This window comes from Podarcis gaigeae (assembly GCF_964106915.1).
Source record: "Podarcis gaigeae genome assembly, chromosome: 2".
Lineage (NCBI taxonomy): Eukaryota > Metazoa > Chordata > Lepidosauria > Squamata > Lacertidae > Podarcis > Podarcis gaigeae.
Genome location: NC_139679.1, coordinates 6473936 through 6501826, shown reverse-complemented (window position 1 = coordinate 6501826; position 27891 = coordinate 6473936). Strand labels below are relative to the sequence as shown.

At 42.8% G+C, this 27891-nt stretch overlaps 4 protein-coding genes across 8 annotated transcripts in view; 1 reads left to right on the top strand and 3 right to left on the bottom strand.

The window, feature by feature from the left end:
- LOC310840198 (retinol dehydrogenase 7-like) overlaps window positions 1-19239 on the bottom strand; it is a 47114-nt gene extending 27875 nt beyond the window's left edge. Inside the window, exons 1-5 of one of the 2 annotated variants that reach the window (XM_083729498.1) lie at window positions 18765-19239; window positions 18347-18661; window positions 17813-18071; window positions 16317-16474; window positions 13739-14275 (exon numbers count right to left, since the gene is read on the bottom strand). In XM_083729498.1, coding sequence (XP_083585624.1) covers window positions 14058-14275; window positions 16317-16474; window positions 17813-18071; window positions 18347-18659 — 948 coding nt within the window. In that variant the 5' untranslated portion in view covers window positions 18660-18661; window positions 18765-19239 and the 3' untranslated portion in view covers window positions 13739-14057. Of the gene's footprint in view, window positions 1-13589; window positions 14276-16316; window positions 16475-17812; window positions 18072-18346; window positions 18687-18764 lie in introns of those variants that run through there. The other variant, XR_014561844.1, reaches the window with a different exon arrangement.
- The window catches only part of LOC310840203 (retinol dehydrogenase 7-like), a 486845-nt gene extending 466144 nt beyond the window's left edge, over window positions 1-20701 (bottom strand). Inside the window, exon 1 of one of the 3 annotated variants that reach the window (XM_083729508.1) lies at window positions 20068-20701. The gene's annotated coding sequence lies outside the window, so the exon portion shown is untranslated. Of the gene's footprint in view, window positions 1-8708; window positions 8891-14032; window positions 14173-20067 lie in introns of those variants that run through there. The other 2 variants (XM_083729507.1, XM_083729509.1) reach the window with 2 other exon arrangements.
- LOC310840197 (17-beta-hydroxysteroid dehydrogenase type 6-like) overlaps window positions 1-27891 on the top strand; it is a 257115-nt gene that overhangs the window by 157803 nt on the left and 71421 nt on the right. The window lies entirely within an intron of this gene.
- On the bottom strand, window positions 1220-25548 carry LOC310840195 (retinol dehydrogenase 7-like). Of its 2 annotated transcripts, none has more exons than XM_083729493.1 (5): window positions 25394-25548; window positions 8206-8527; window positions 4194-4452; window positions 2172-2329; window positions 1220-1576 (listed from the first exon to the last, which is right to left on the bottom strand). In XM_083729493.1, exons 1-5 carry the CDS (start codon window positions 25415-25417, stop codon window positions 1359-1361), a joined length of 981 nt encoding a protein of 326 aa, XP_083585619.1. In that variant the 5' UTR covers window positions 25418-25548; the 3' UTR covers window positions 1220-1358. The 2 variants fall into 2 exon arrangements, with proteins under 2 accessions (XP_083585619.1, XP_083585620.1); XM_083729494.1 differs by lacking the exon at window positions 25394-25548 and adding an exon at window positions 8632-8718.

The following is a 27891-nucleotide window of genomic DNA, read 5'->3' as shown; positions in this document are numbered from 1 at the left end:
AGGTGGGGGACAGGGTGTGGTTGTCATCCCAGGGGTTGCCTTAAAAGGGGGGTGCAGCCTAGATAGCTGGGGCCTTTTGAGGTAATCCAGCAGGTCAACCCAGTGACGTTCAGGCTGAAATTGCCAGACAGCATGAGGATACATCCGGTGTTCCATAGGTCCCTGCTTTCGCATTACAGGGAGGGGCAGGACTTCCCAGGGAGGGAGGGAGGGATGTCCACCCATCCACATGCAGAGGAGAGGGAACGTTGTAATGAAGCAATGGAAATACTCGATTCCAGGTGGAGAGAGCACTTGGTGGCCTGGGAGGGAGAACCCAGCTCAGAAAACACGTGGGTTCCCGCAGGATCCATCGCAGAGGAATATCGGGTGGAGGAGTTCCATGCTTTGTTCCCACATAAGCCTAAACCCCAAGCGAGGTTCTTGAAGGAGGTGTTTGGACCCACGGACGACGAAGGGGACTTCGTAGGTTTCCGATCTTCAGGGGAGGAGGAAGGCCGCGGGTACGCTCCGAGGGAGAAGAATCTGACTGGGACGTCCAACCAGCTGGAAGGGACCCGAGAGGATGGGAAACAGTTTTTGAATCCACGGAGGATGATGACTGTTCTTTCCGGGGTTTTCCTCCACCACCTGCCAACGCTCGAGTGGAGGAGACAGTTAGAGACCTTACCAACGAGGAGGGGGTCTTGAGGAGGAGGTGGATGTCAGGGAACTGCCATCAGCTCGGAAAGCGGGGGAAAGGCAGATGGATTACAGAGAGCCTCCAAAAATCGTGGGAAGCAGCACTTCCTCAGCGGAGGAAGGAAGCCACGCCTCTAGTGGGAAGGAGCTGCAGGGTTCAGAGGAGGCAAGGCAGTGCCAGGACACCTTGCCTGAGCAAAGCCTTCCTTGCACAGTAGGCTTTCATGCAGAGAGGGGAGGCGTCGGCTGGGGGTCAAGAAACTACTCTGCTGGGGAAAGTTTAAGGACCGCCCACTCTCAGATTCTGCTAGTGAGTGAGCAAGACATGGAACAGAGGCATTCTGCAGTGTAAAGGTTTTAGCACTAATAATAAAGCTTTTGAAAAGACCAGTGAAGCATCTTGCCTGATTGCTCTCGAGCAACCACCTGATAGCCATAACATACAGTATAAGCTAAACTGAAAACAGGAACACCATCTACTGGCTTTCCCTTTGGCAATAATATTTTTCTTCGAAGCAATGTATACTGCTTGCAAAAGTTTGTTTGTTTGTTGCCTTTTCTATTTTGCATAAACAAGCAAAATAAAAACGTAAACATCAAGATGCAATTAGGCTTGTGTTCCATCCACAGATTGTTGGCTCATTTGGACAACTGTAGAGGTTTTTCTTCAAAACAATCTATACAGCTAGAGCAGGTTTGGGCTGAATGCAGCTCGCCACGAAGTCAACGATGGACGCTGGAAAGTAAGATGCAGGAATGTACAAGAACTTTGCATCCCAGCCTGCAGAGTAGCGAGTGCGAGGGGAGCAGGATGTCAGGGCATGTTCCATACAGTCAGTGACCAGGTGAAGCTTTCTGCTGGCAATGTTAACGGCACATTGGGCAATTTTGAAATCTGTGTGTGAGAAATATGAAGCAAAACAGAAGTTAGTGCTGTAAATGTAGGAGGTAACCTAAATCTTTTGGGAGCTGAATGGACTGGTTGGCGTCTAGATACCTCTCCCTAGAAGAACTAAATGAAAGCAGATGCATCTGGAACTATTTGAGGCTTCAAAACAGAACACATTCTCAAAATCTTTAAATATACAATGGATGAACCTGTCCATTTTGGTTTCAATATCTCCAAAATCTTTCAGTTTGGTTCTCCTCATTTCAGTTTAAGATTTTTGAAAGTCATCAGCATTTCAGTTTTCACAATATACACATTTTTGCAAACATTATTTCCTTGCATAGTGCATTTTTGTTTATTGTGGTCAATTTGCTTAGTGCGTTTTTGTGCATACTTTTGATGCCAGTTTGATGCCAAATTCTCTCTAATATGCACATTTTTGTACACATTGTTGATTTATAGAACTAGTTGCTAAATTTAGAGGAGTTTGAATTCCTAAGCAGGGCTATATATTGATTAATATATTGCTTCATGAATTGTGAATTGGGTAAGTTTGCAGGAAAATGCAAACCATGCTGAAATCCCCTCCGCGTCTACTCACAGTTCTCCAAGTACTGTTCCCCATAGACTTCTTTGATGTCAGATGGCGCTTGGTTCCATACATTCTTTAAATTCTCTACTCCTTGTTTGAACATGTTTGTTTGGAAACCACCAGGTTCAATAATGCTGACTTGGACTCCAAAAGGATGGAGCTCTCGCCTGAAATGCAGAGGAATAAAAGCAGAAACATCATTGCCTACTGAGTCATAGGTCAGGAATGCAGGTCAGGAACTTGGGTCCATGGATAGGAACACCTTTCTTTAAAAAAAAAGAAATCCAAAAATTGAGGAGAAAGAAAAGATGGGAAATGCAGCTCCCCTGCCTTCTGCCCTCTTGCAGGAGCCAGGATACGCCCTACCCAGGAGAGGATTGTGTATGACACAGCACCAGTTGTATTAAGAGACAGTCATGAGGACATGATTCAAAGAGGGAAAGTTGCTGCAGAGAGCAAGGAGCCTTTTCTGCCAGGGCTGCTTCCCACCCTCCTCCCTGCAGCCTCTGCCATCTCTGCCCAGTCTCCTTGTTAAGAGGGAGAAGGCAGGTCACTTGCATCAAAGGAACAAGACCCTGTTTTTTGGGTTCTGGGACCATTTAAGGAGCATTTAAGGGTTTTGCCAAACCTCCTTTGTGCAGAAGATTACAGTGCAAACAACCATGAGAAGATGTCGCACAGAATTTCTCTCCAAAAGCTACACATTCACAGCTTAGCTGTTGGCATCAAGAGAGAATGGAGTGTGCCTCTGCGGGTGAAGTCAAACTGCAGTGTTAGCAGCCCCAAAGTGAGCTCCCTGCTACGTGAGCCTGGGCATTGCATATCTACAGATAACTGCTCTGTCCCACACTTTGATAATTAAGTGGTACATAAATAGTTGGAAGGGACATGTGTGGCACTGTGGGTTAAAGCACAGAGCCTAGGACTTGCTGATCAGAAGCTCAGCAGTTTGAATCCCCACGACGGGGTGAGCGCCTGTTGCTTGGTCCCAGCTCCTGCCAACCTAGCAGTTCGAAAGCACGTCAAAGTGCAAGTAGATAAATAGGTACCACTCCAGCGGGAAGGTAAACGGCGTTTCTGTGCACTGCTCTGGTTCATCAGAAGCGGCTTAGTCATGCTGGCCACATGACCCGGAAGCTGTACGCCGGCTCCCTCGGCCAATAAAGCGAGATGAGCGCCGCAACCCCAGAGTCAGTCACGACCGGACCTAATGTTCAGGGGTCCCTTTACCTTTAAATAGTTGGAAAAAGCACACAGTTTTCAACATGGTAATCAACATTTCTATAGAGCATGTTGGGCCCAAACTATTCTAAGGAAAACAGGGGGACATTCATAGCATGTTCACCATTAATGAGAAGGTCCTGGACTGAGAGCCACACATCCAATTGCGGGCTTGTGATTGTTGGCTATTTGCAGTATGGTGGCGCTGCAGAGAGCTTGCTGGGGAGACCATGCATTAAAAAGGGACTCAAAAATAACTTAAACAAGGTTTTAATATCAAAAACAAAAACTCTTTATACACTAAATACATCAACAAACCAGACCCAACCACCAACCCATCCCCCAGGGTAATGGGAGAGCTACGTGCTGCTCCTTATATACTCTACCCAATTGCTGACACAGCTTAATTAACACAACTCAGCAGCACCTGCTATGCTCCACAGCTGCAAAGCTGGGTCTCGCTATTTTGCTCTGGCCCCTTAAAGACATACACATCAGGTGGAACAATGATGAACCTTTACATTTAAAGAAACCATTCAACAGTGATTTGAAAAGTTTGGTTCAAGGCCAGATGTGGACATGGCCTGTGCCTGGATACATTCATCTCAAGTTGTGCGAGTCTTGGGCAAAGCCCTGGGCAGCTGCCATATTTCCCAGCTCTTTCTTCCCTGCAACCCACTTTCCCCAGACTTGGCAACTAAACCAGGAGGACTCGCATCAGCCACTTCCAGCCTGCCAAGTGGTTAGGGAGTGTGGCAGATGTTGCACTAAAGCAAGCAGAAGAGAACATTAAAGAGCTGCTCTGTTTACCTCAGGCTGTCAGAGAAGGCTTCTGCACCAAACTTGGATGGGCAGTAACCACCTCCAAAGCAGGCCAGTCGTCCCATCGTACTGCACACGTTGACCACCCTCCCTCTGGCTCTCCTCACCAGGGGCACCATGTGTAGCGTCACATCAATCATCCCAAGAAGGTTGACATTGATCACCTTTGCAAAGTCATCTTTGGTCAGCCATTCGTTGGGACCTGATGGTAGAGCTGTGCCTGCGTTGTTCACCAAGCCCCAAAGCCCTGTGAGAAAGAACAGATGTTTTCCTATTAGCAACCCTAACAAATAAGGCCGTCACATGAATAGATTGTTTGTGCTTAGGAGGGCTGGCCCTTGCATGAGGCCTGGTAAGGTGGTTGCTTCACAGCAGCAAGCTGCAGGGCATAGGGGCCAACTCCCACAAATTTTGGTGTCAGGACCATGTATGCTGCATGGTATCCATGGCCCTTGGCTCCCATGGTTGTGGGGCCAAGTTGTCACTGTTGGTGGTGCGATGCAAGCAGTGTTGAGGCCACAGGCTGAGCACAGCACAACATTTTTAAACAGCTGAAGCAATCCCCACACACTAGGGTTGCCACCTTTGGTTGAACAGAATAAGGGACAGATCAGGCAAAATAATGGACATTGGGGAGAATTGGGAGGCTAAAAATTACCTGGTGCAGAAATGACTTCAAAGCTACCCTTTACAATGGGTTGTTTCCAGTGCTGGCCATACCCATAGAGTAGACCCAATGAAATTTATGGATCTCAGTTAGCAATGCACATGAATTTCTATGACTCACATCCTCCCCACGTGCTGAATTTCTGCTTATCAGAAGAATTGTAAATATAGAAACCGAGCCCCAAAATGAAAGAGGGGTGAAGATAGCAACAAATTCTGTTTCTCTTCCTCACAGAACTTTGCCTCCAACGTCCCTTTCCATGTAGCTGTATCACACACATGCATCAGAGACCGACAACTTCATCTAACCACTAGGGTGACATGTGTGCTTCATTTTTCAACCTGTTCTTAACAGTACATAGTATTGGGCATCAATTTATTGAAATAACTAAAACAACAACCATTTTAAGGCTTCAATTAGCTGCGTACCTATTTGAAAGTAAATTAAACGGAACTAATTGGGACTTATTTCTATTTTCAAAGGATCAGGCTGAAAGTGAATTTAGGATTGTGACAGTTTCTTGAATTTTCGTGGGTTTTCTGGGGGAGGGGTTTTCTTTGGTACCTAAAGAATAGGTTTGAAATATCCATCCTACCCCTCTGTAAAGGAACAGGGTCAGGGAAGCATTTAAAAGGAATGAGGATCCACATTCCATTCCATCCCCAAACACTCACTATCCTCTGCTGCCTTCCATTGGGCCACAGCTGTGTCTCTGACTGGATTTAGTGTAACAGGAGAGGGTGAGGTAGGGAAAAGGGGAGATGAAGAGAGAGAAATGGAAAGCAGACAGGCAGGAGAGAGGTAACAGCTCTGGTAGAAATGGGAGGGAGCAGCTGAGCTCAGCAGAGGAGGTGGGGGTACAGGGAGAAAGCAAGGCAGACATAAGGGACAAACTACATCCCTTAACAGGCTAAAAAACAGTTTCTATCTGTGGACTGTTAGGCTGCTGAACTGAAAATAATATAGTGCAATTGATTTTTGGGGTTGGTGTGTTCTGCGACAAGCACACAGAGTGCAATGAGATTGAGTGTTTGGGGGGAGGGAATGGAAAATGAAACCCTATGAAGAAGTAAAAGAATTTGTCTATGATTGGTTGCATTACTATCAGGTCTGTGAAATGTTTAAAAAAGACTGTAAAATGTATGGATATAGAGAAAAACAATCAAAATTTCAACTAGAGATATTGAATAATGAGTATAAAAAATTTGTCTAAAATGTATAAAATGTTGCTGGAGTGGTATACAAAAAATGAAGAGGTTAAATCGGTAATGATACATTGGGCCAGAGATTTTGGGCCAGAAAATTCAGAGATTTCTTGAATTTTCGTGGGTTTTCTGGGGGAGGGGTTTTCTTTGGTACCTAAAGAATACAATATGATGAATGGTCAAAATTATGGAATGAAAGACTAAAATTTACGGCATGTACTGCATTAAAGGAAAATGTGATGAAAATGGTATATAGATGGTATATAACGCCAGTAAAACTAGCTAAAATGTACAAAACATGTAATAAGTGTTGGAAATGTAAAGAAAAAGAAGGGACATTCTATCATATATGGTGGGAGTGTAAAAAGGTGAGAGGCTTCTGGGAAATGATATATAATGAATGGAAAAAGATGTTGAAATATACGTTTATTAAGAAACCGGAGGCCTTCTTATTGGGATTGGTAGGAAATGAGATAAGTGAGAAAGATTGTAAACTTTTTCAATACGCAGTTACAGCAGCGAGAATACTTCTGGCCCAAAAATGGAAACAGGAAGAATTACTGACGGTGGAAGAATGGAGACTGAAATTGACTGATTATGCAGAATTGGACAAACTAACAGGGAAGATTCGGTATCAACAAGACCAAAAGTTCATCGAGGACTGGGGAAGATTTACAGATTATCTGAAAAGCATATGTGATGAACAGATAACATTTGTCGGTTTTCAAGAGACTCTGTGAAAAACAGAGGAATATTGTTTAAAAGAAAATAAGAGGAGAGAAGGAGATATCTAAAGGCAATACTAAGTTAAGAAAATGCGTTAATAATATTGATGCAAACGAAAGATCGGCAGAGGAGCTGAGGGAAGTAAAAAAAAGAGATGAATGTGTGATAAAATGTGAATTGATTGTATAAAAAACGATTTTTTGTTTTGTTTTGTTTTGTCTTTTGTGGAAAATGAATAAAAATATTATTGGGGGGGAAAAGAGATTGAGTGTTTGGGGGGAGGCTCGGCTCGGTTAATTTGATGGTACACAGGTTGTACATTGACAATAAAGGTATTATTATTATTATGCAGCATTTCCGCTTAAGATAAGGGACAATCTCCTCTTACAAGGGACAAGTGGAAACCCCACCAAGACACACCGGTCACCTGGCCAAGCTACTGCTGCGAACCCTCCTTGTGGGTGGGCAGAGGTGAGGGCAGAGAAGAAGTGAGAGGCGGTTTCTCCAGCCAAGCCAGCAATGCCTTCCTTGTAATAGCGGTGCAGACATTTGTGTATGCTTGGCAGCGGTGAAAGCAAGACTTGCAAAGGATGAGATCCGGGAAAGGACTTTGCTAATTTGCCCAGCAGCTACAGTGGTGGCAGGCTGCTGATTTGCATACAAGTCCCCCCCCCCAAAAAAAAATCATTGTCAATCACAATGAAAAAGCTTGCTTGCTTTTCTCTCCCTTTCTTTCCTGCCCAGCAGTAGCATGGGGGGGAGGTCTGCCGTTATAGGCGGGGCATAGGGCAGCATGGAGGTCTATAGTGTGGCACAGTGGCTGCTGTGTGTTGTGGGGTTGGGATTTTGGGGTTGCCACACTGCTGCTGCCCAGAGTTTTGCTGCATTCAGATACTCCTCACGCAGCAAAATCCCCAAAGTAACCAAAAGAACAAAAAAATGCCCGTGCCCTTCTCTGTTAAATTTGCCTTCTATTTTCACATCATTCTTCTTCTTTCCCCTTTGCAGTTAAAACAATCAATTCTCTTTCCCCACACCAAGAGTTTGACTGAGCTTAGGAACCCCAAAGACTAGAGAAAATATCTGTCAAGCTGGAATGTTGTTTCAACTTTTCAACTCAGCATCCTTGACAAACGACAATTCCCGGGATTCCCAGAGGGGGTGTCCCATGCTCTCAGGCGCCAAATGTCTGGAGCTGGCTCTGATATCTATTATTGAATGCTCATAATGATTATTTCTAAGGTATTTTCTGAATTGTTATCCCTATTCTTCATTTCACATGTTTTGAGCCACTTTGGGCAAAATTATGTGGGGAAGGTGGCCTACAAATGAATACAGAGGCAATTCTGATCCCCCGTCCCACCAATAGCACAGAGGCACCACAAGGAAGATAGAGATTCACCTCTGTTCCCAATGCACCCTTTCACCCACTCCGTCGCGGCCGCCACACTCTCTGTGCTGCTCACATCCAGAATGGTGGTTTTCAAGCGCTCTGAGGTGGCCTTGCCCAGCTGCTCTGCCCCCTTCTGCGTGAGACAGGCTGCCAGCACCCGCAGGCCCCGGGCATCCAGCTGCCTGGCAAGTAGGTTTCCAAAGCCAGAGTCACACCCCGTGATGAAGACATATTTCTCCGTCAGGTTCTCCACCGTCTGTCTCTCCTTGTACCATCGGCGAAGGAAGTAAAGCCCCAGCAGGGCAGCCAGGTAGAGCCACATGGCTGGAACCTGCAGGGAAAAAGAATTCAAGCATTAGGAAGCATACACACCCCGGCAGTAGGAAGATATTTCTAATTCCTGCTCCACCAAGACGTTCCCTGGAAGACCCTTACTTCCCCAACTGAGGTGATGCCGCAATCTGTTCCGACTGTAGATTTTATCTTTATGAACGCTGTTTTTATTGTGTTACGTGAGCTGGTCTTTGACCGTAATTGCCACCGCTCAATTTTGCCTTCCTCGCAGTGTTGTGGAGGGGAAGGAGAATTTTTGCATGAAGCAAAGAGCTGCTTGGAGCAGAGGCAAGCTAAAAGAAGAATAAATAATAGCTCCAGCTAGCTGCTTATTAACTAAACAACTAACTAGGATCCTATCTACATCTATAGACATAAGCAGAACTGAGCTCAAATATTGTGCAAGCTCAGCATTAGCAGCCAACAGTTCATATGCCTTATTTTTCCATTATTGCACCACATGTTGCACTTGCTCAAGGTCCGATGCCTGATGGACTCCAATCTTTTTGATGCTGGATTTTTATTAAGTTTTCAAAGGAGATCAGAGATTTATGGTTAGGATGGGAACGAGGACCCAGAGATGAAATAGACTAGAGTATCGAGTGCACATGTTGCCAACACATCCTAGGAAGCTGATCGGAGCTTACATCCCTAATGATTTGCATGTAAGAAGGCATAACTTTATTTCCTGTTCTGTACTTTTCGCATTCAGTACTGTTTCTGTTCAGGTGCAAGGTCATCTTCCATCAAATATTATGTTATTTGTCTAACTTTCTGCTGTTGCAAAATGACGTAGTTACTTAACTATTATTGTTGGCATCCATTTGTGTGGAATATGTCTCTAGGGATCAAGTCAAACTGCTGTGTTAGTAGCACTATGACCTCTCCATGTCACTAGCCCAGGCAGTGTGACTTCGCAACACAAGACAAAGCATATTTCAGAATACCAGATGCTGGAAACAAATGGGAGGGACTCCTTGCTCTGTTGACTGGCAGTGACTTATTAACTAGTGAACCCTGCAATCACTGGATCAACTCAGAAAGAAAGAGAGCTCAGCGTTAGCACTGTCTCAGGAACCCCACCCCACCCCCCGCCAATCATTCAGTTTGTACAAACTTCACACACACTCTTCAGGTAAACAGCCAGTTAAACCCATCAACAGGTTTCCTGCCAGACAGGATTCTGTTGTAGACCGCCCCTTCTGTGATGTATGTATGATGTATTGAGGGGTGGTATTGGGCTGCAGGGTGGCAATTTTAAAAAGTCTATATAAGGCCTTGTTCAAGGGACACGGGTGGTGCTGTGCGTTAAACCACAGAGCCTAGGCCTTGCCGATCAGAAGATCGGCAGTTCGAATCCCCGCGACGGGGTGAGCGCCCATTGCTCAGTCCCTGCTCCTGCCAACCTTGCAGTTCGAAAGCATGTCAAAGTGCAAGTAGATAAATAGGTACTGCTCTGGCGGGAAGGTAAACGGCGTTTCCGTGTGCTGCTCTGGTTCACCAGAAGTGGCTTAGTCATGCTGGCCACATGACCCGGAAGCTGTACGCCGGCTCCCTCAGCCAATAAAGCAAGATGAGTGCCGCAGCCCCAGAAATATGGAGCAGAATGAATCTCTCATTGTTAGGAAAAATATCGGCGATCAAAATGAATGTGTTGCCAAAAATTCTATTTCTTTTTCAATCAATACCAGTCATCCTGAAAGATGAATGTTTTTTAAAAATGAGAGTGAGATTTCAAAATTTATCTGGGCAGGGGGGAGGCCAAGGATAAACATAAAATACTTACAGATATAAAAGATAGAGGCGGGTTTGCCCTCCCAGACCTTAAATTGTATTATGAATCTGCTTGTTTGATATGGATCATGGACTGGATGAGATTGGATAAGCAAGAGGCATTAGAATTAGAAGGACATGACAACAGATTTGGCTGGCACGCATATCTATGGTACGGGAAATTATAACCATATAATTATAAAATCATTAATGAGAGTATGGGAGAGATACAAAGATTTATTGGGACTGATACGGAAGGAGAGGGGGGTACCTTTCCTCACCCCTCCTCCTCCTAGAGAGGGACCCGAGGCGATGACCTCGACGGCGCCCAGCTCCTGAACCCCACACTGTTGCACAAGCACCACACTATACCCCTTGACTTTATAAAATAATATCCTTTCCTTCTATATACGGGCGAAATAAGCCCTTCCTTCTTAACCCTAACTTTCGCCCTATTTCTAATATGAGTAGACCATATCGTACTGTTTTCTCCATTGACTAAAATGGCTGCGCCTCAGCCAATCAAGAGCATGCATTCCCCTGCAGGAGCTAGCTCAGGGAGCTCTTGCACGCCTCATTTAACCTCCTGACAAGTTGTTGACGGCTCCCCGCTGCGAGAACAATGGAACCGAAACCAGCGACCTTGTAAAACTGTCAAAGTCTTGTTACAATGTATCCATTTGTTTCCGCTTTTAATATACAATATACACTTGACCGGCAAGGGGCCGAAAACTTCGGAAAATGATATAAAATCAACCAAAGCTCCAATTTTCTCCATTTTGACGTCATTCTACTCGGTTCCCTCCGGACTCCATGTTGCTGCCCCACTTCCATAATCTCCTGAGCGACAGGTCACGTACTCAGGAAGACCCTAATCCGGTCGGATCGTTCTGCCAAACCCTTCCTCCGGGCAATGCCAGGTGGCAGACGATGCATATCTGCGCCATTGTCTTGCCATCACCTGTACTCAGGAAACGTTTATCTATGCATATCCCTCACTCTGCATATTTCCCCCTCCATCCCTGAAATGCTAATCTGTGTAACCCCACCTTTCTGTAATATATTCATGAGATCATCCGTGAAACCCAACCTTCCCATAATGTATTCATGACATTTTCTGCACTGTATTCTGGGACTTGGAGGGAACTTTTAAAAGTTTATGTCGCCCCATTCTCGGGGTTCAATTCCATTTTGAACCTGTTGCGCAATAAACTTTGGATCTCCGTTTATTGCTCCTGTCTCCAGCTGAGCTCATTTTCCTCCGCTAGGACCCGCGGACTTCGTCCGACGAGCCGGGTGGCAAGGGTAACTCCGCACCCGGAATTTTTCCGTAGCAGGACAAAAGACCCCGTAGTGGCTTTCACCACATGAAGCATTACTGCTCAAACCACCAGGAAAGGAAGGAAAATGGCTCACATGTGTTGATTTATTAAAGGACCATGTTGGAAAATGGAAATTAAGAGATTACAATGAGATCAGAGATCACTTTCAGAGTTGGTTGCACTATCGACAATTATATGAAACATATAAAGACAGTAAGAAAGGATTTAGCTACACAAGATCTAGGTTTCAAATGGAAGTGATTGAAGGGAAAGTGAAATCACTGAAGGCTGCATACAGCTTACTATTAGAATGGGAGACGAAAGATGAAGAGGTAAAATCAGTCATGATCAAATGGGCACAAGATGTAGGTCACAACATTATGATGGAAGATTGGGAAAAATTATGGAAAACTGATTTAAAATTTACAGACTGTTCCCTGTTGAAGGAGAACTGTATGAAGATGATGTACAGTGGTGCCTCGCAAGACAAAATTAATTCGTTCCGCAAGTCTTTTCGTCTTGTGAGTTTTTCGTCTTGCGAAGCATGGTTTCCCATAGGAATGCATTGAAAATCAATCAATGCGTTCCTATGGAAACCGCCTTCAGACCAAGTCCGGAGACAGTCTGTCCCCCGACCTCTTCTGAAGGCCGGCGGGGGCGAAAGTCTTTGCTTCCACCCCGCCTGCCTTCCCGGGACAGCGGAGACTTCTCCGCTGTCCCGGGCGATCTTAAAATGCTGGCGGGTGGCAGCGCTGCCGCCCGCCAGCATTTTAAAATCGCCCCCGGAAAGGCAGGCGGGGGCGAACGTCTTTGCTCCCCCCCGCCTGCCTTCAAAAGCCGTCCGGGAGAGCGGAGAATCACAGCGCGTTTCTCCGGTCTCCCGGGAAGGCAGGCAGGGGGGAGCAAAGACTTTCGCCCCCCACCAGCCTTCAGAAGAGGTCCAGGACCTCTTCTGAAGGCCGGCGGGGGGCAAAGGTTTTTGCTCCCACCCCACCCCCGCCTGCCTTCAATAGCCGTCCGGGATAGCGGGAAGTGCTTCCCTGCTATCCCGGACCTCTTTTAAAATGCTGGCTGTGGGGAGCAAAGCCTTTCGGCCCCCGCCGGCCTTCCTGGACCTCTTCTGAAGGCCGGAGGGGGGGGAGGCTTTGCTCCCCACCGTCAGCATTTAAAAGAGGTCCCCGGAGATTTCCCTTTGGGCTTTCTTCTTGCAAAGCAAGCCCATAGGGAAAATCGTCTAGCGAAGCGATGCAAAAACCGAAAAACCCTTTCGTCTTGCGGGTTTTTCGTCTTGCGAGGCATTCATCTTGCGGGGCACCACTGTACAGATAGTATGTGACACCAGTGCAGTTAGGGAAAATGTACAAAACTAGTTCAAATATATGTTGGAAGTGTAAGGAAAAGGAGGGGACATTTTATCATATGTGGTGGGTTTGTAATGTAATTTTAAAAATTTGGGAAATGATCTGTAAGGAATTGAAGAAAATGTTCCATCTAACATTTGTCAAAAAACCTGAAGCATTTTTGTTAGGGATTGTAGGGAAAGACCTGCCAAAAAAGCTGAAAAACCACGCCCGCGAGAGTCCTAATAGCACAAGGATGCAAGACTGAAGAAATTCCAACTAAAGAATCATGGCAAGAAAAACTGATGGACTATGCAGAACTGGCAAAATTAACACATAAGCTACGGGACAAGGATAACTGTGACTTTAAAGATGAATGGGAACCTTTTACAAAGTATTTGAAGAGGCAACGAAGTGGATTGGACTCCTTGACAGGTTTTGAATAAACAAACTTTTTATTGGCAATAATCAGTTAAACAATTTAAGGATCTACACAACTTTGTAACATGCAGAGAACAGCATTTACAGAGAAACCAAAGACTCAGCCAATAAAGCAAGATGACCACTGCAATTCCAGAGGCGGTCATGACTGGACCTAGTGGTCAGGGGTCCCCTTTACCTTTACCTAGAAGCCTTATGCTACAGTTCCCAGGATTTTTGTGGGGAGAGGGGACTAAATTGAAGAGTTCCTGTTTGGTGCTTTACATCTGGTTCTAAGTCAATTCCAAACTTTGCAAGAATGATTCCAAATAAACCTCCTTAGAACCAGATAAGTGGGGAATGAAAGAAGATGTTTTATCTTTTTACCCCACTTATAACTCCTTCAAGACCACTTGGCTGGAGAGTAAGGTAAGGGTGTGGCAAAAAGTGTCTGGCCACTCAGTCTTACAGTAGGTGGCACTGAGTTCAATGGGGCTTATTCCTAGATAAATGGGTAGCAAAGTATTGAGCCTAAGCTGCATCAGTAAAAAAATAAAACTATTTCTTTTTACAGCTACTGATTACTAAGCCTGCATCTCAATAAGTTCCTAAAAGATTCAATGTTCCATCCATAGATTGTTTGGCCACCTGTAATGTTGTTCTTCACAATCATCTACACAGCTTGTGCTGGTTTGGGCCCAGAGTGGGTCAACACATAGTCTGCAATGGTGGTTGGCAAGTAAGAGACAGGAAGGTAGAAGAGCTTTGCATCCCAGCCTGGAGAGTAGCGAGTGCGAGGGGAACAGGATGTCAGGGCATGTTCTATGCAGTCGGTGACCAGGTGAAGGTTGTCGCTGCAACCATCAGTGAGTTCTTGGAACGATTTGCAACCTGTGTGAGAGAAACAAACAAATGAACAGTTGGATCTGCAGCAACACAGGAGGCAAATTTAATCTTCTTGGGAAAGATTGCTGTCTGGGCATTTCTCCCTATGATAGCTAAATCAAAGGAGGAACATCTGGAACTATTTTGGATGCCAAAGAAAAGAACCTTCAGGTACTTCCAGACTGCATCGCCAAATTTAGGTGAGTGCAAATTCAGAGGGAAAGCTGTATGTCAATTTTCTTATGTTTCTTTCTTCTTCTTCTTTTTTATTGGTTTTTTTCCTATATTACATCACAATGCAAATATACCAAATCCATCACCACATCTTCCCCATCTCCACATATATTTATCATTTAAATCATCAATCAAGCATAATATTCTCTCGTCCCTCCCCCTGCTTCCCACTTCCCCCACTCGATTTCCTCTACATTCTGAGATTACATTTATCTTTGAGTTCTACAATCTGCTCAAAACTTTCTTGTATTCTTATTATCCTTCTTTACTAATTTACCTTCCCTCAGATACTTTACATTTTAATCAAGGAATTTTAGCATATCTTTTTTTGAGCAATATTTTCCCATATATTCATCAAAACATTTCCACTTCTTTTTAAATTTTTGATTTGATTGATTTCTTATAATAGCTGTTAATTTTACCAAAGGTAAGTATTCATTTAGTTTTCAAATCCATTCCTCCCTTAAGGGTAGAGTTTGTGACTTCTATTTAGCAGCAATCACTACTCTAGCTGTACTTGCACATAAGGAGATTCTCTCCCCCCCCCCAACGGTATCTCTTCCCCTATCAATTCCAGGAGATACATCTCTTTATTGATATTTTCAACATCTTCTTTAATTCTTCATGTATTACTGTCCAGAATTTCTTAATTTCCTCTCACCTCCACCATATATGTATTGTTGTTCCTATTTCTTTCCCACAACTCCAACAAATGTTGGATTTCAATTTATATATCTTTGCCAACTTAGCTGGTGTTAAATTCCACCTGTAGAACATCTTAACAAAATTTTCTTTGATTGTGTATGAGGCGGTAAATCGTATATCTTCTCGCCAGAGTTTCTCTCATTGCTCTAGATAAATAGTATGTCTAACATCCCGGGCCCATTTAATCATCGTTTCTTTCACTTCTTCATCCATCAATTCCCAGTCCAATAAAAAATTATATGTTTTAGATAACAATTTCTTATTCTGAATTATTGTAGTATTAAATTTTGAATCCTCTTTTGCAAAGTCTTTCTTTGGATCAGAATTAAATATACTTCTTTTTGTATATAATGCCATCTCTCAATTTCATATTGCCGTATCTCTTCAAAGGGTTTTAATCTGAATTTCCCTTGTTCCTCTTCCAATAGTTGTCTATATGTTGGCCAATTTGTTCTCATATTCAGTTTTTTTACAGCATATGCCTCCAGCAGCAATATCCACCAAGGTGTCTTTGGTTCCAACTGTAGTCTATATTTGTTCCAAACCTTATATAGTGCACTTCTAAGTATATGATTTTACCTTCTCATAATTGAGATACACATGCCGTCCATATCTATTCTTGAAGCTTTCAAGGTCTAATATATATATATATTTCTAATCTAATCCAATCTCTTACCCATATTTAACATTCTGCTTCATAATATAATTTTAAATTTGGCAATGCCAGTCCTCCCCTTTCTTTTCTTTCCGTCAATAATTTATATTTTATCCGTGGTTTTTTTCCCTTGCCATACGAATCTCATTATATATTTCCTCCATTCTTCGAAGCAATTTTCTTTGTTTATAATTGCTATCGTTTGGAACAAATATAACATTTTTGGAAAACCATTCATCTTTATTATGGAGATTCTTCCCCATAGTGGTAACTTTAGTCTGCTCTAGGTTTCAAAATCTATTCTTATTCCTTTCCAAACTTTTTCATAGTTATTTTTAAACAGATTAATATTCTTCCTAGTTAGATCTATATCCAAATATTTTGCTTTCTTGACAATCTGTAATCTGCATTAAAATGCAAATCGAACTGATTTTCTCCCCCATCTCTACTCACATTGCTTAAAGTACTGCTGCCCATAACAGTGTCTGATGTCAGAAGGTACCCGGCTCCATACAGTCTGAAAATTTTCTAGTGCATTTGAGACAATAGATGTTTTGAAACCACCAGGTTCAATTATGCTGACTTGGACTCCAAAAGGATGGAGCTCTCTCCTGAATTGGAGAAGAAAAATAAAAATTTGTTACTGAGCCACAGTAATATTGCAGGTCATGCATGGAAAGGAACATCTTTCTTTTTGAAAAGAAGAAAGAAAGAGAGAGAGAGAAAAGGGAAATACAACCCCCTATCTTTTGCCATCTTGCATGAGCCTGGCCCTGCAATGGGTTCTATATAACACAACATCAGGTTTATTAAGAGGCAGCCATCAGAATGCTGGTGCTTCAAACTCCTGTTGACACTTTGATAATTAAGTGGTATATAAATAGCTGAAATTTTTAAACACCATAATCAACTTTTCTACACATCACGTTGAGCTATTCTATTCTCAAAGTCCTTTGCTATTCTCCTAAGTGACACCAGCAATACAGCCAGGCAGGTTGGCCTAAGAGCTAGACAAAACCATCTAGAGCATGGACAGCAAAAGTGGACTGGGAGCCACACATCCCATCTCAGGCTTGCAAATTCAAAAGACGTGTATTTTTCATAATTTTGTTTGATATGTATTTTGTTGTAGTGTTCATGAGATGAAGTACTAACAAGAATTATTTCAATGCATTAATTCTGTCATGCAATAGCAAGCTATCACTCAGCTTTGTAACACACTTTTAAAAGAAAAGCCTGATTAGCTTTTCAGACACCTTTTAATGGAATGACTTTCTAAAGAAATGCCTGAAGTAAGTGATAATATAGTTTGAAATTTTGTTTATTCTGTTATATTTTTCAGAATATAACAGAGGACCCGTTTATCCTAATTAGAACCCAATAAGGCAACATGTAGGTACAAATATTATTTTAAAATGTGATCCCATTGAGATCCAAAGAAAAGAAATTGGAAATATTTTAAAATCATTTTTTAAAAAATAAATTTTATAACTTAATTTTTAATTCTAAACTAAGTACATCATATGACATATCATATTAAATCCCATGGAGTTCTGAAGAGATTGGTGTTTTCGCTTTTAACGTTTCTTAGTTCCGGTCTGAGTATTTTAATATTTTGTTGGAAGCTGCCCAGAATGGGAAAACCCAGACAGATGGGCGGGGTATAAATAATAAATTATTATTATTATTATTATTATTATTATTATTATTATTATTATGTCTGGCAAGGCCAAAATTGACATTTTTTTGAAATGTCAAACCCTCATAACTCAAAAATGGGATGAGATAAAAAAATTCAGATCTGAAGTTAGTTTTGTTCATTCAAAAAGTGTACAAAATATGAAGAAAATTGGGTGCCATGGAGTGAAAAAATTGGATCACTTCATATGGAACGACCCATCTGGAGGTTGCATGTTGAAAAGAAGAAACTACAGAGCTGCTCTGTTTACCTCAGGCTGTCAGAGAAGGCTTCCGCACCAAACTTGGACGGGCAGTAACCACCTCCAAAACAGGCCAGGCGTCCCATCGTACTGCACACGTTGACCACCCTCCCTCTGGCTCTTCTCACCAGGGGCACCATGTGTAGCGTCACATCAATCATCCCAAGAAGGTTGACATTGATCACCTTTGCAAAGTCATCTTTGGTCAGCCATTCGTTGGGACCTGTTGGGATCCCTGTGCCTGCATTGTTCACCAAGCCCCAGAGCCCTGTGTGAAGAACGAAGGCATGTTCATCCTCTTAGGCAACCTTAGCAGAGCTCAATAAAGTTGGAAATGAGCTAATCACATGCATAGATTGTTTGTGTTTACTTATACTAATACTCTTTTCTGTATTGTCATCCCTATTCCTCATTTCACATGTTTTGAGCCATTTTGGGCACAATTATGTGGGGGAAGTGGCCTACAAATGAATACAGAGAGGCAATTCTAATCCCCCGTCCCACCAATAGCACAGAGGCACCACAAGGAAGATAGAGAGTCACCTTTGCTTCCAATGCACCCTTTCACCCACTCCGTCGCTGCCGCCACACTCTCTGTGCTGCTCACATCCAGAATGGTGGTTTTCAAGCGCTCTGAGGTGGCCTTGCCCAGCTGCTCTGCCCCCTTCTGCGTGAGACAGGCTGCCAGCACCTGCAGGCCCCGGGCATCCAGCTGCCTGGCAAGTAGGTTTCCAAAGCCAGAGTCACACCCCGTGATGAAGACATATTTCTCCGTCAGGTTCTCCACCGTCTGTCTCTCCTTGTACCATCGGCGAATGAAGTAAAGCCCCAGCAGGGCAGCCAGGTAGAGCCACATGGCTGAAACCAGCAGGGGAAAAGAATTCAAGCGTTAGGGTGCATACACACCCCGGCAGAACTTGGAGGAAGATATTTCTAATTCCTGCTCCACCAAGAAGTTCACTGGAAGACCTTTTATGTTGCCCCCGCTCAATTTAGCCTCCCTCACAGTGCTGTGGAGGGTAAAGAGAATTTTTGCATGAAGCAAAGAGCTGCTTGGAGCAGAGGCAGGCCAAAAGAAGTATAAATAATAGCTCTAGCTAGCTGCTTATTAACTAAACAACTAAATAAAGTGGAACAGTATGATCCTATTTACATCTACAGACATTAGAAGCAGCTCAAATATTGTGCAATCTCAGCATTAGCCGCCAACAGGTCATTATTTTGCCATTATTGCACCACATATTGCACTTGCTCAAAGTCCGATCCCCGATTTGTTTTGTGTGATCAAACTCTCCCCAAGGGTGGAGGAGGGGGGGTGGGGTGGTTCACTCCAGGTGTCACCACTGGGGGGGGGGTGAGAAAATGGCATGTGCTTCGTGCTGACCGTTAAAGTATTGGTGCTGACCTTTAAAGCCCTAAAAGGCCTCAGCTCAGTATACCTGAAGGAGCAATTCCACCCCCATTGTTCAGCCCAGACTCTGAGGTCCAGCTCCGAGGGCCTTCTGACGGTTCCCTCACTGCAAGAAGTGAGGTTACAGGGAACCAGGCAGAGGGCCTTCTTGGTAGTGGCACCTGCCCTGTGGAACGCCCTCCCAGCAGATGTCAAAGAAATAAACAACCATCAGACGTTTCGAAGACATCTGAAGGCAGCTCTGTTTAGGGAAGTTTTTAATAACTGATGTTCTAATGTATTTTTAATCTTTTATTGGAAGCCACCCAGAGTGGCTGGGGAAATCCAGCCAGATGGATGGGGTATAAATAATAAATTATTATTATTATTAGAGACTGGGGTAGATCTTGTACCTTTTAAAGTTCTGAACTTTTTCTGGAAATGTTTCTCGGCCTTTAAAGGGTGCCCAGGAAGAAGAAATTCAGGAAGTGAAGCTTTTCCCCTCCCCCAGCCTGAAGCTTGAGAAAAGTGTCACCTACTGAATATTAGCTTAAAATAAAGTTGTTATAAGCACATGTTAGTGGGGACAGGAAGTTACTGACTACCATGTATAATTGAAAAGGGAAGATTCAGGTAGGTAGCTGTGTGGGTCTGACGCGGTCAAAATAAAAAATAAAAAATGGTTCAGTAGCTCCTTATAGACCAGCTAAGTTTGTTCTGGTATAAACTTCCGTGTGCATGCACACTTCTTCAGATACACATACACATGAAAGCTTATACCAAAACAAACTTAGTTGGTCTATAAGGTGCTACAGGACTATTTTGATTTGATTTGATTTGATTTGATTTCATTTTGAAAAGGGAAGAGACAGACCTGCAGCTGGTTAGAGGAAAGGCTCTCAACTTCAGTTGTGCGGCAGGAAAAGCAGTGCTTCCTTCTCCGGTTTACAGTTGCTCCTTATCTGCCTGCTGCTGTTTTTCATACTCCACTGGCTGCAAAGGGAGCTTCTCCCTTCTGGCAAACATTGGTTTAACCCAGTTAGGTGCTGAGATTTACTGCCTTCTTTAAACTAATTGTGGAATCTGTTGGTGAAGGAAACACACAGAATCCCTCCCACTGCAGAGCTCCGTGCCACACATTCAGCCACTTTCCCCTGTGTTCTGTTCATGTATAGATAGAGCAAATAACTCAAGTCATTTGTCTACAGCAGGAAGAAAGCCTGGGGTTGAGCGTATCTTTCTTACGGAAGCACATCCCTCCTGCTGATAGAAAGATGGGCAGAGTGCTTGCCAAATTACATTTCACCTAGAGTAGGAAGGGTGAGGCTGGACCCGGCCAGCTTGCTTTGGTGCATGAATTCTAGTACCTCGGTTCACAAACAAAATCTGTTCTACTAAAAAATTTGTGGATGTTTATTCAAAACCTGCCACGGAGTCCAAATCCTTTTGTTGCCTTTTTAAATAGTTTGTAAATAATTCCCATTCTTCCTTGAAGTCGCGGTTGTCCTTCTCACGCAATTTATGTGAACTTTTTTTTTCAATTCGTTGTGTCTCATCTCCCAAAATTTTTAAATTTCTCTACATTCCCACCACATATGATACAAAGTACCTTCTTTTTATTTACATTTCCAACATGTATTTAACCCAGTTTTATACATTTTTGCCATTTTTACTGGTGTAATATACAATCTATACATCATTTTTATATAATTTTCTTTCAAAAGAGAACAGTCTGTAAATTTCAACTCTACCTTCCACAGCTTTTCCCAATCCTGAAATTGTATATTATGTCCTATATCTTGTGCCCATTTAATCATGACTGATTTGACCTCCTCATCTTTTGTTTCCCATTCTAGCAGAATACTATATGCTTTCTTCAACAACTTCACTTCTTCTATAACCTCATTTGGGAATCTAGAGGTTGTACAGTGGTACCTCGAGTTAAGTACTTAATTCGTTCCAGAGGTCCATACTTAACCTGAAACTGTTCTTAACCTGAAGCACCACTTTAGCTAATGGGGCCTCCCGCTACTGCCGCCGCGCCGCCGGAGCACGATTTCTGTTCTCATCCTGAAGCACTATTTCTGGGTTAGCGGAGTCTGTAACCTGAAGCGTATGTAACCTGAAGCGTATTTAACCTGAGGTACCACTGTATAGCTAAACCCTTTTTTGTTATCTTCCTTATACATTTCGTATAATTGTCTGTAATGCAACCAACTCTGGACATGATCTTTGATTTCCTCATAATCTTTTAATTTCCATTTTCCTTCTTGATCTCTCAGTAAGTCTCTATATGTAGGCCACTTTCCCTTTTTGCCAAGCAGTTTGAGTAATGAAGCTTCAATTGGTGATAACCACCAAGTTGTTTTTTGTTCTATTAAATCTTTGTACCTCTCCCATACTCTCATTAATGATCTTCTGATTATATGATTGTAATATCCTTTATGTACTTTCCCTTTCCCATACCATATGTATGCATGCCATCCGTATCTGTTATCATAACATTACAAATCTAATGCTTCTTCCTTTTCCAGTTTTATCCAGTCCCTAATCCAAACCAAACATGCAGCCTCATAATACAGTTTAAGATCTGAGAAGGCGAAGCCCCATCTTTCTTTTGTATCTGTAAGTCTCTTATGTTTATCCTTGGCCTTTTGCCCCACTCCCACCCCGATAAACTTAGAAATATCTTTTTGTCATCTTTTGAGGCAATCATCCTCATTACTGGGGATTGTCCCATTACTGGGACTGTCTGGGAGAGAAAGAGCATTTTCGGCAACACATTCATTTTCACCGCTGCAATTCTTCCTAGTAGGGAAAGGTTCATTCTACTCCATATTTCTAAATTCCTTTTTATCTCAGACCATACTTTTTCCTAATTGTCTTTATACACATTTACATTTCTTGTTGTTAACAACATCCCTAAATATTTTACTTTTTTATGGATTTCTATCTCAATGCTTTGGGCCAAATCTTTTTTCTCTTTTTTAATTTTTTAACTAATAATTTAGTTTTATTTCTATTTAATTTAAATCCTGCCACTTCCCCAAACTATTGAATTTTCTCTATTACTCTAAGGAAAGATTTTTTTGAATCTTCTACTGTAATTACTAGATCAGCAGCTATGGCTTTCAGCTTAAATTCATTTTTTTCCAGTTTTTATCCCTTTAATGTCTTTATCCGCTCTTATATTTCTTGCAAGTACTTCCAGGACCAGAATGAATAATATCGGTGCTAACGGACATCCTTACCTAGTTCCTTTTTGTATTTTACATTCATTCATTATCACCTGATTTACAATTAATTTCGCAATTTGTTCCCAGCATATTGCTTGTATTCCTTTAAAAAATGTATATACACAATTAATTTCTTCAAGTAATTTTTTCATGAAATCCCAGGAAACATTATCAAAAGCTTTTTTGACTTTTTCTACCTGGAAGAAACCCTGCCTGATCTTGATGTATATATTCACCTTGATGTATATATTCACCTAAGATTTTTTCATCCTATTTGCTAAAATGTTTGCAAATTAGTTCTTTGGATCTCAAACTTTTAGGCAGTAGAAGCAAGCTTTATTAACTACTATCATAATAAGCAAAGAAACAGCAACAGGTGCTAATATACAATTAAAGTACAGTCGTACCTTGGCTGCCAAATGCTTTGGAACTTGTACATTTCAGCTCCTGGACAATCAAAAACTGGAATGATTTTCAATCGTCCGGTGTGGCTTCCGATTGGTTTCTGAACGTTTTGGAAGTCGAACGGACTTCCAGAACAGATTCCATTAGACTTCCAAGGTACAACTGTATATGAAAGAATACAGTGGTGCCTCGCAAGACGAAATTAATTCGTTCCGCAAGTCTTTTCGTCTTGCGAGTTTTTCGTCTTGCGAAGCACGGTTTCCCATAGGAATGCATTGAAAATCAATCAATGCGTTCCTATGGAAACCGCCTTCAGACCAGGTCCGGGGACAGTCTGTCCCCCGACCTCTTCTGAAGGCCGGCGGGGGGGCGAATGTCTTTGCTTCCCCCCCCCGCCTGCCTTCCCGGGACAGCGGAGACTTCTCCGCTGTCCCGGGGTGATCTTAAAATGCTGGCGGGTGGCAGCGAAGCTGCGCACCTTCCCCTCTGTTCCCGGACCTGTCCTGAAGACTTGCGGTGGGAAGAGGGCTTTCCTCCCCACCGCCAACACTCAGAATGCTGAACATTCATCTTGCGAAGCAAGCCCATAGGGAAATTCGTCTTGCGAAGCCGCTAAAAATCGGAAAACCCTTTCGTCTTGCGGGTTTTTCGTTTAGCGAGGCATTCGTCTTGCGGGGCACCACTGTACTCAAAGATAAAGTTGTGAAGCTGGCTCAGCTATCCATCATTTTTGCCAGGGACATTTCAGAAACCGATGACAGCACCCTCTTTCTCAGGCCAAGATATGCTTGGCACTTTACCCGATCAGTCCAAACTGGAATCTCGTTGGATTGCTGCAGTTGGGGCGTTTTATAGCGTCCTGGAGCAGCTTTCCACCATTTCTGTAGAAGGGGTTTATGCTCTCGTCCTTTTCCCCATCCACTTCTAAGGGCACCTCCTTCGATTTCACACTTTGAAGTCAGAGCATGAGTTCAAGATAGCCCTCCACTCATATTACTCCTTATCTCTACAGCTGGTTCAGAGCAAGGACACTCCCTTCTTTCCCATGCCAGCAGCTGCATCCCTTATCTCAGCCACCATATATAGAAATACAGTATAAGCTAAACTGAAAACAGGAACACCATCTACTGGCTTCCCCTCTCGAAATATAACTGTAAAGCTTTTTCTTCAAAGCAATTCATACTGCTTGCAAAAGTTTGTTTGTTGCATTTTCTATTTTGCATAAACAAGCATCCACAGATTGTTGGCTCATTTGGACAACTGTAAAGGTTTTTCTTCAAAGCAATCTATACTGCTTGAGCAGGTTTGGGCTGAATGCAGCTCATCACGAAGTCAACGATGAATGTTGGAAAGTAAGAGGCAGGAATGTACAAGAACTTTGCATCCCATCCTGCAGAGTAGCGAGTGCGAGGGGAGCAGGATGTCAGGGCATGTTCCATACAGTCAGTGACCAGGTGAAGCTTGCTGCTGGCATTGTTAATGGTATATTGAGGAATTTTGCAATCTGTGTGTGAGAAATATGAAGCAAAACAGAAGTTAGTGCTGTAAATGTAGGAGGTAACCTAAATCTTTTGGGAGCTGAATGGACTGGTTGGCATCTAGATACCTCTCCCTAGAAGAATTACCATATTTTTCGCTCTATAAGACGCACCAGACCACAAGTCGCACCTAGTTTTTGGAGGAGGAAAACAAGAAAAAAAAATCTGAATCCCAGAAGCCAGAACAGCAAGAGGGGTAGCTGCGCAGTGAAAGCAGCAATCCATCTTGCTGTACTGGCTTCTGGGATAGCTGCGCAGCCTGCATTTGCTCCATAAGACGCACACACATTTCCCCTTACTTTTTAGGAGGGAAAAAGTGAGTCTTGTAGAGCAAAAAATACGGTAAATCATAGCAGATGCATCTGGAACTATTTTGGAGGCTTCGAAACAGAACACATTCTTAAAAGATTTAAATCTACAATGGACGAACCTGTCCATTTAGGTTTCTCTCAGTTTCAATATCTCCAAAATCTGAGTTTGGTTCTCCTCATTTCAGTTTATGATTTGAAAGTCATCAGCATTTCAGTTTTCACAATACAGTGGTACCTCGGTTTAAAAACTTAATCGGTTCCGGAAGCCTGTTCTTAAACCCAAACCGTTCTTAAACCGAGGCATGCTTTCCCTAATGAGGCTTCCCACCGCCGGTGCCCTTCCACCGTTCGGATTCCGTTCTTAGACCGAGGTAAAGTTCTCAAACCAAGACACTATTTCCGGTTTTGTGGAATTTGTAAACCAAATCATTCTTAAACCGGGCTGTTGTTAAACTGAAGTACCACTGTATACACATTTTGGCAAACATTATTTCCTTGCGTAGTGATTTTTTTTTATCGTGATCAATTTGCTTAGTGCATTTTTGTATATTATGTTCACTTTGTACACATAGTTAGTCTGGAGAACTTGTTGTTAAATCTAGAGGAGTTTGAATTCCTAAGCAGAGCTATGTATTGCTTCTTGATGTGTGAATTGGGTAAGTTTGCAGGAAAATGCAAACCATGCTGAAATCCCCTCCGCGTCTACTCACAGTTCTCAAAGTACTGTTCCCCATAGACTTCTTTGATGTCAGATGGCACTTGGTTCCATACTGTCTTTAAATTCTCTAATGTTCTTATACCAATGGTTGTTTGGAAAGCACCAGGTTCAATAATGCTGACTTGGACTCCAAAAGGATGGAGCTCTCGCCTGAAATGCAGAGGAATAAAAGAAGAAACGTCATTGCCTACTGAGTCATAGGAATGCAGGAATGCAGGTCAGAAACTTGAGTCCATGGATAGGAACACCTTTCTTTTAAAAAAAAGAAATCCAAAAATTGAGGAGAAAGAAAAGATGGGAAATGCAGCTCCCCTGCCTTCTGCCCTCTTGCAGGAGCCAGGATACACCCTACCCAGGAGAGGATTGTGTATGACACAGCACCAGTTGTATTAAGAGACAGTCATGAGGACATGATTCAAAGTCTCGCTGATACATCAAATGCCTTCCTGAAGGGAGACCTTAACCAAGTGGGGGGAAATTGCTGCAGAGAGCAAGGAGCCTTTTCTGCCAGGGCTGCTTCCCACCCTCCTCCCTGCAGCCTCTGCCATCTCTGCCCAGTCTTCTTGTTAAGAGGGAGAAGGCAGGTCACTTGCATCAAAGGAAGAAGACCCTGTTTTTGGGGTTCTGGGACCCCGTGTTCTAAAAAAGGAGCAATTAATGGTTTTTACCAAATCTCCTTTGTGCAGAAGATTACAGCGCAAACAACCCTGAGAAGATGCCACACAGAATTTCTCTCCAAATGCTACACATTCATGGCTTAGTTGTCAGCATCCATGTATCCCTCCCTCCCCCCCCCTCTCTCTCTCTCTCTCTCTCTCTCGTTTATTAATTTTATGATAACAAAAAAACAACAACACTCATCACAATCAAAAATTTAAACCATAAAACTTGATTGACTTCCCTCCATTCCCACCGTATTTTTCACTCTATAACACGCACCCAACCATAACACGCACATAGTTTTTAGAGGAGGAAAACAAAAAAAAATATTCTAAACAAAATAGTGGATGTATGATTTTTGTGGTTCATGCTGTGGCCACAGACATGTGATCTGACAGTGAGTTTGGAGTAGCCCAATGCAAAAATCCTGAGGATCCATGTGGATCCATGCTTTGTAACCACGTTTTTGCACCACTGTGGCCCGAGGCAACAGTGGGTGCATGATTTTTTTGGTGCAAGATGTAACCATGGACATGCTATGTGATCTGATGGTGAATTTGGGGTGACCCAGTGCCAAAATCCTGAGGATCTATGTGGAACCGTGCTTTGTAACCACGTTTTAAGTGGGGAGGGAAGGAAAAGCACTCAAGGGACAAGGAGCACGCATGGGGGGTGTGGAGAAGGATGCTGCTGATAATGCAGAAGAGGGGTTTAAGGGGAGAAGGCTCCTCTCCTCTCCCACTTTGCTCCTTTAAAGCAAGCAGGCTCTGCTTTTCTCCCTCCTCCCCGCTCATCCCCGGCTTAGCGAGCTGAAAACCTTTGCTGCTATTTAGCGAGCTGAGTGGGGAGGAGAGAGGGACAGAGAGCCTGCTTCTTTAAAGGAACCAACCGGACAGGATCAGCTTACACTCGTGTAAGCGGCTCCTCTCCTCTCCCACTTTGCTCCTTTAAAGAAGCAGGCTCTCTGTCCCTCTCTCCTCCCCACTCAGCGGCTCTTCTCCCGCTTTGCTGTTTCAAAGCGAGCCACGGAGGAGGGAAGGAAGGGGAACCATGGATCCTCTGCTCACGACTGCAGCAGATCCCCCCCGCCATCCGTAGGCATTCCCTCCATAACACGCACAGACATTTCCCCTTGCTTTCTAGGAGGAAAAAAGTGAGTGTTATGGTGCAAAAAATACGGTATTTTATACAAATTCATGCATGTCCATAAAATCTTATATTCTTAATCCCATTTTAAAACCTTATTCATCTTATTACAAGTGACTTTTAGAAGTTCAACTAATGTAGAAACCTATACACAAAGCTTACAAAGTATGCATTAAACATTACCCCTTAAAAAAAAATAATCCATGTCCTTTCTTTCTTGGGTTTCAAATTATCTATTTTTTTAAAAAATGATATTTATTAAGAGTTTCAAGATTACAAAAAGAAAAAGAAAACAAAGGAGAATAGAAAAAAATACATAAAAACCAATACAACAACACAACAACAACAACAAAATACAAATCCCATATTACATATCTTTATCTTTCATTTGCTTGTTTCCTTGACCTCCTCACACCTCCCTTTTTGTATTCTAGCTTAATTAGTTATTTCAGCAATTTCTTTCCATCTTTTTCAATTTTTTTAAAAATAATTTATCTTAACAGTCTAACCTATTAATTAACTCAGCAAATCCTTTCCATCTTTCACCATATTTTGTTATTCAATTTGCCTTACTTTATTTAACCTTATCTTACCGTAAAGTACCTTAGAACTTAAAACTTAATGCTTATTTATACATAACTCCTTATATCATTTCTACTAAAGCCAGACAGTTTCATTCCAACA

Excerpts from the sequence above, each read along its gene's own strand:
- LOC310840195 (XM_083729493.1), bottom strand. The coding sequence starts at position 25,417 with ATGGGGAACAGTACTTTGAGAACT. Across the intron at positions 4,453-8,205 it reads AGGGTGCATTGGGAACAGAG|GGCTTTGGGGCTTGGTGAAC; the intron begins GTGAATCTCTAT and ends TCTTTCTCACAG. Across the intron at positions 1,577-2,171 it reads GGAACAGTACTTGGAGAACT|ATTTCAAAATTGCCCAATGT; the intron begins GTGAGTAGACGC and ends TCTCACACACAG.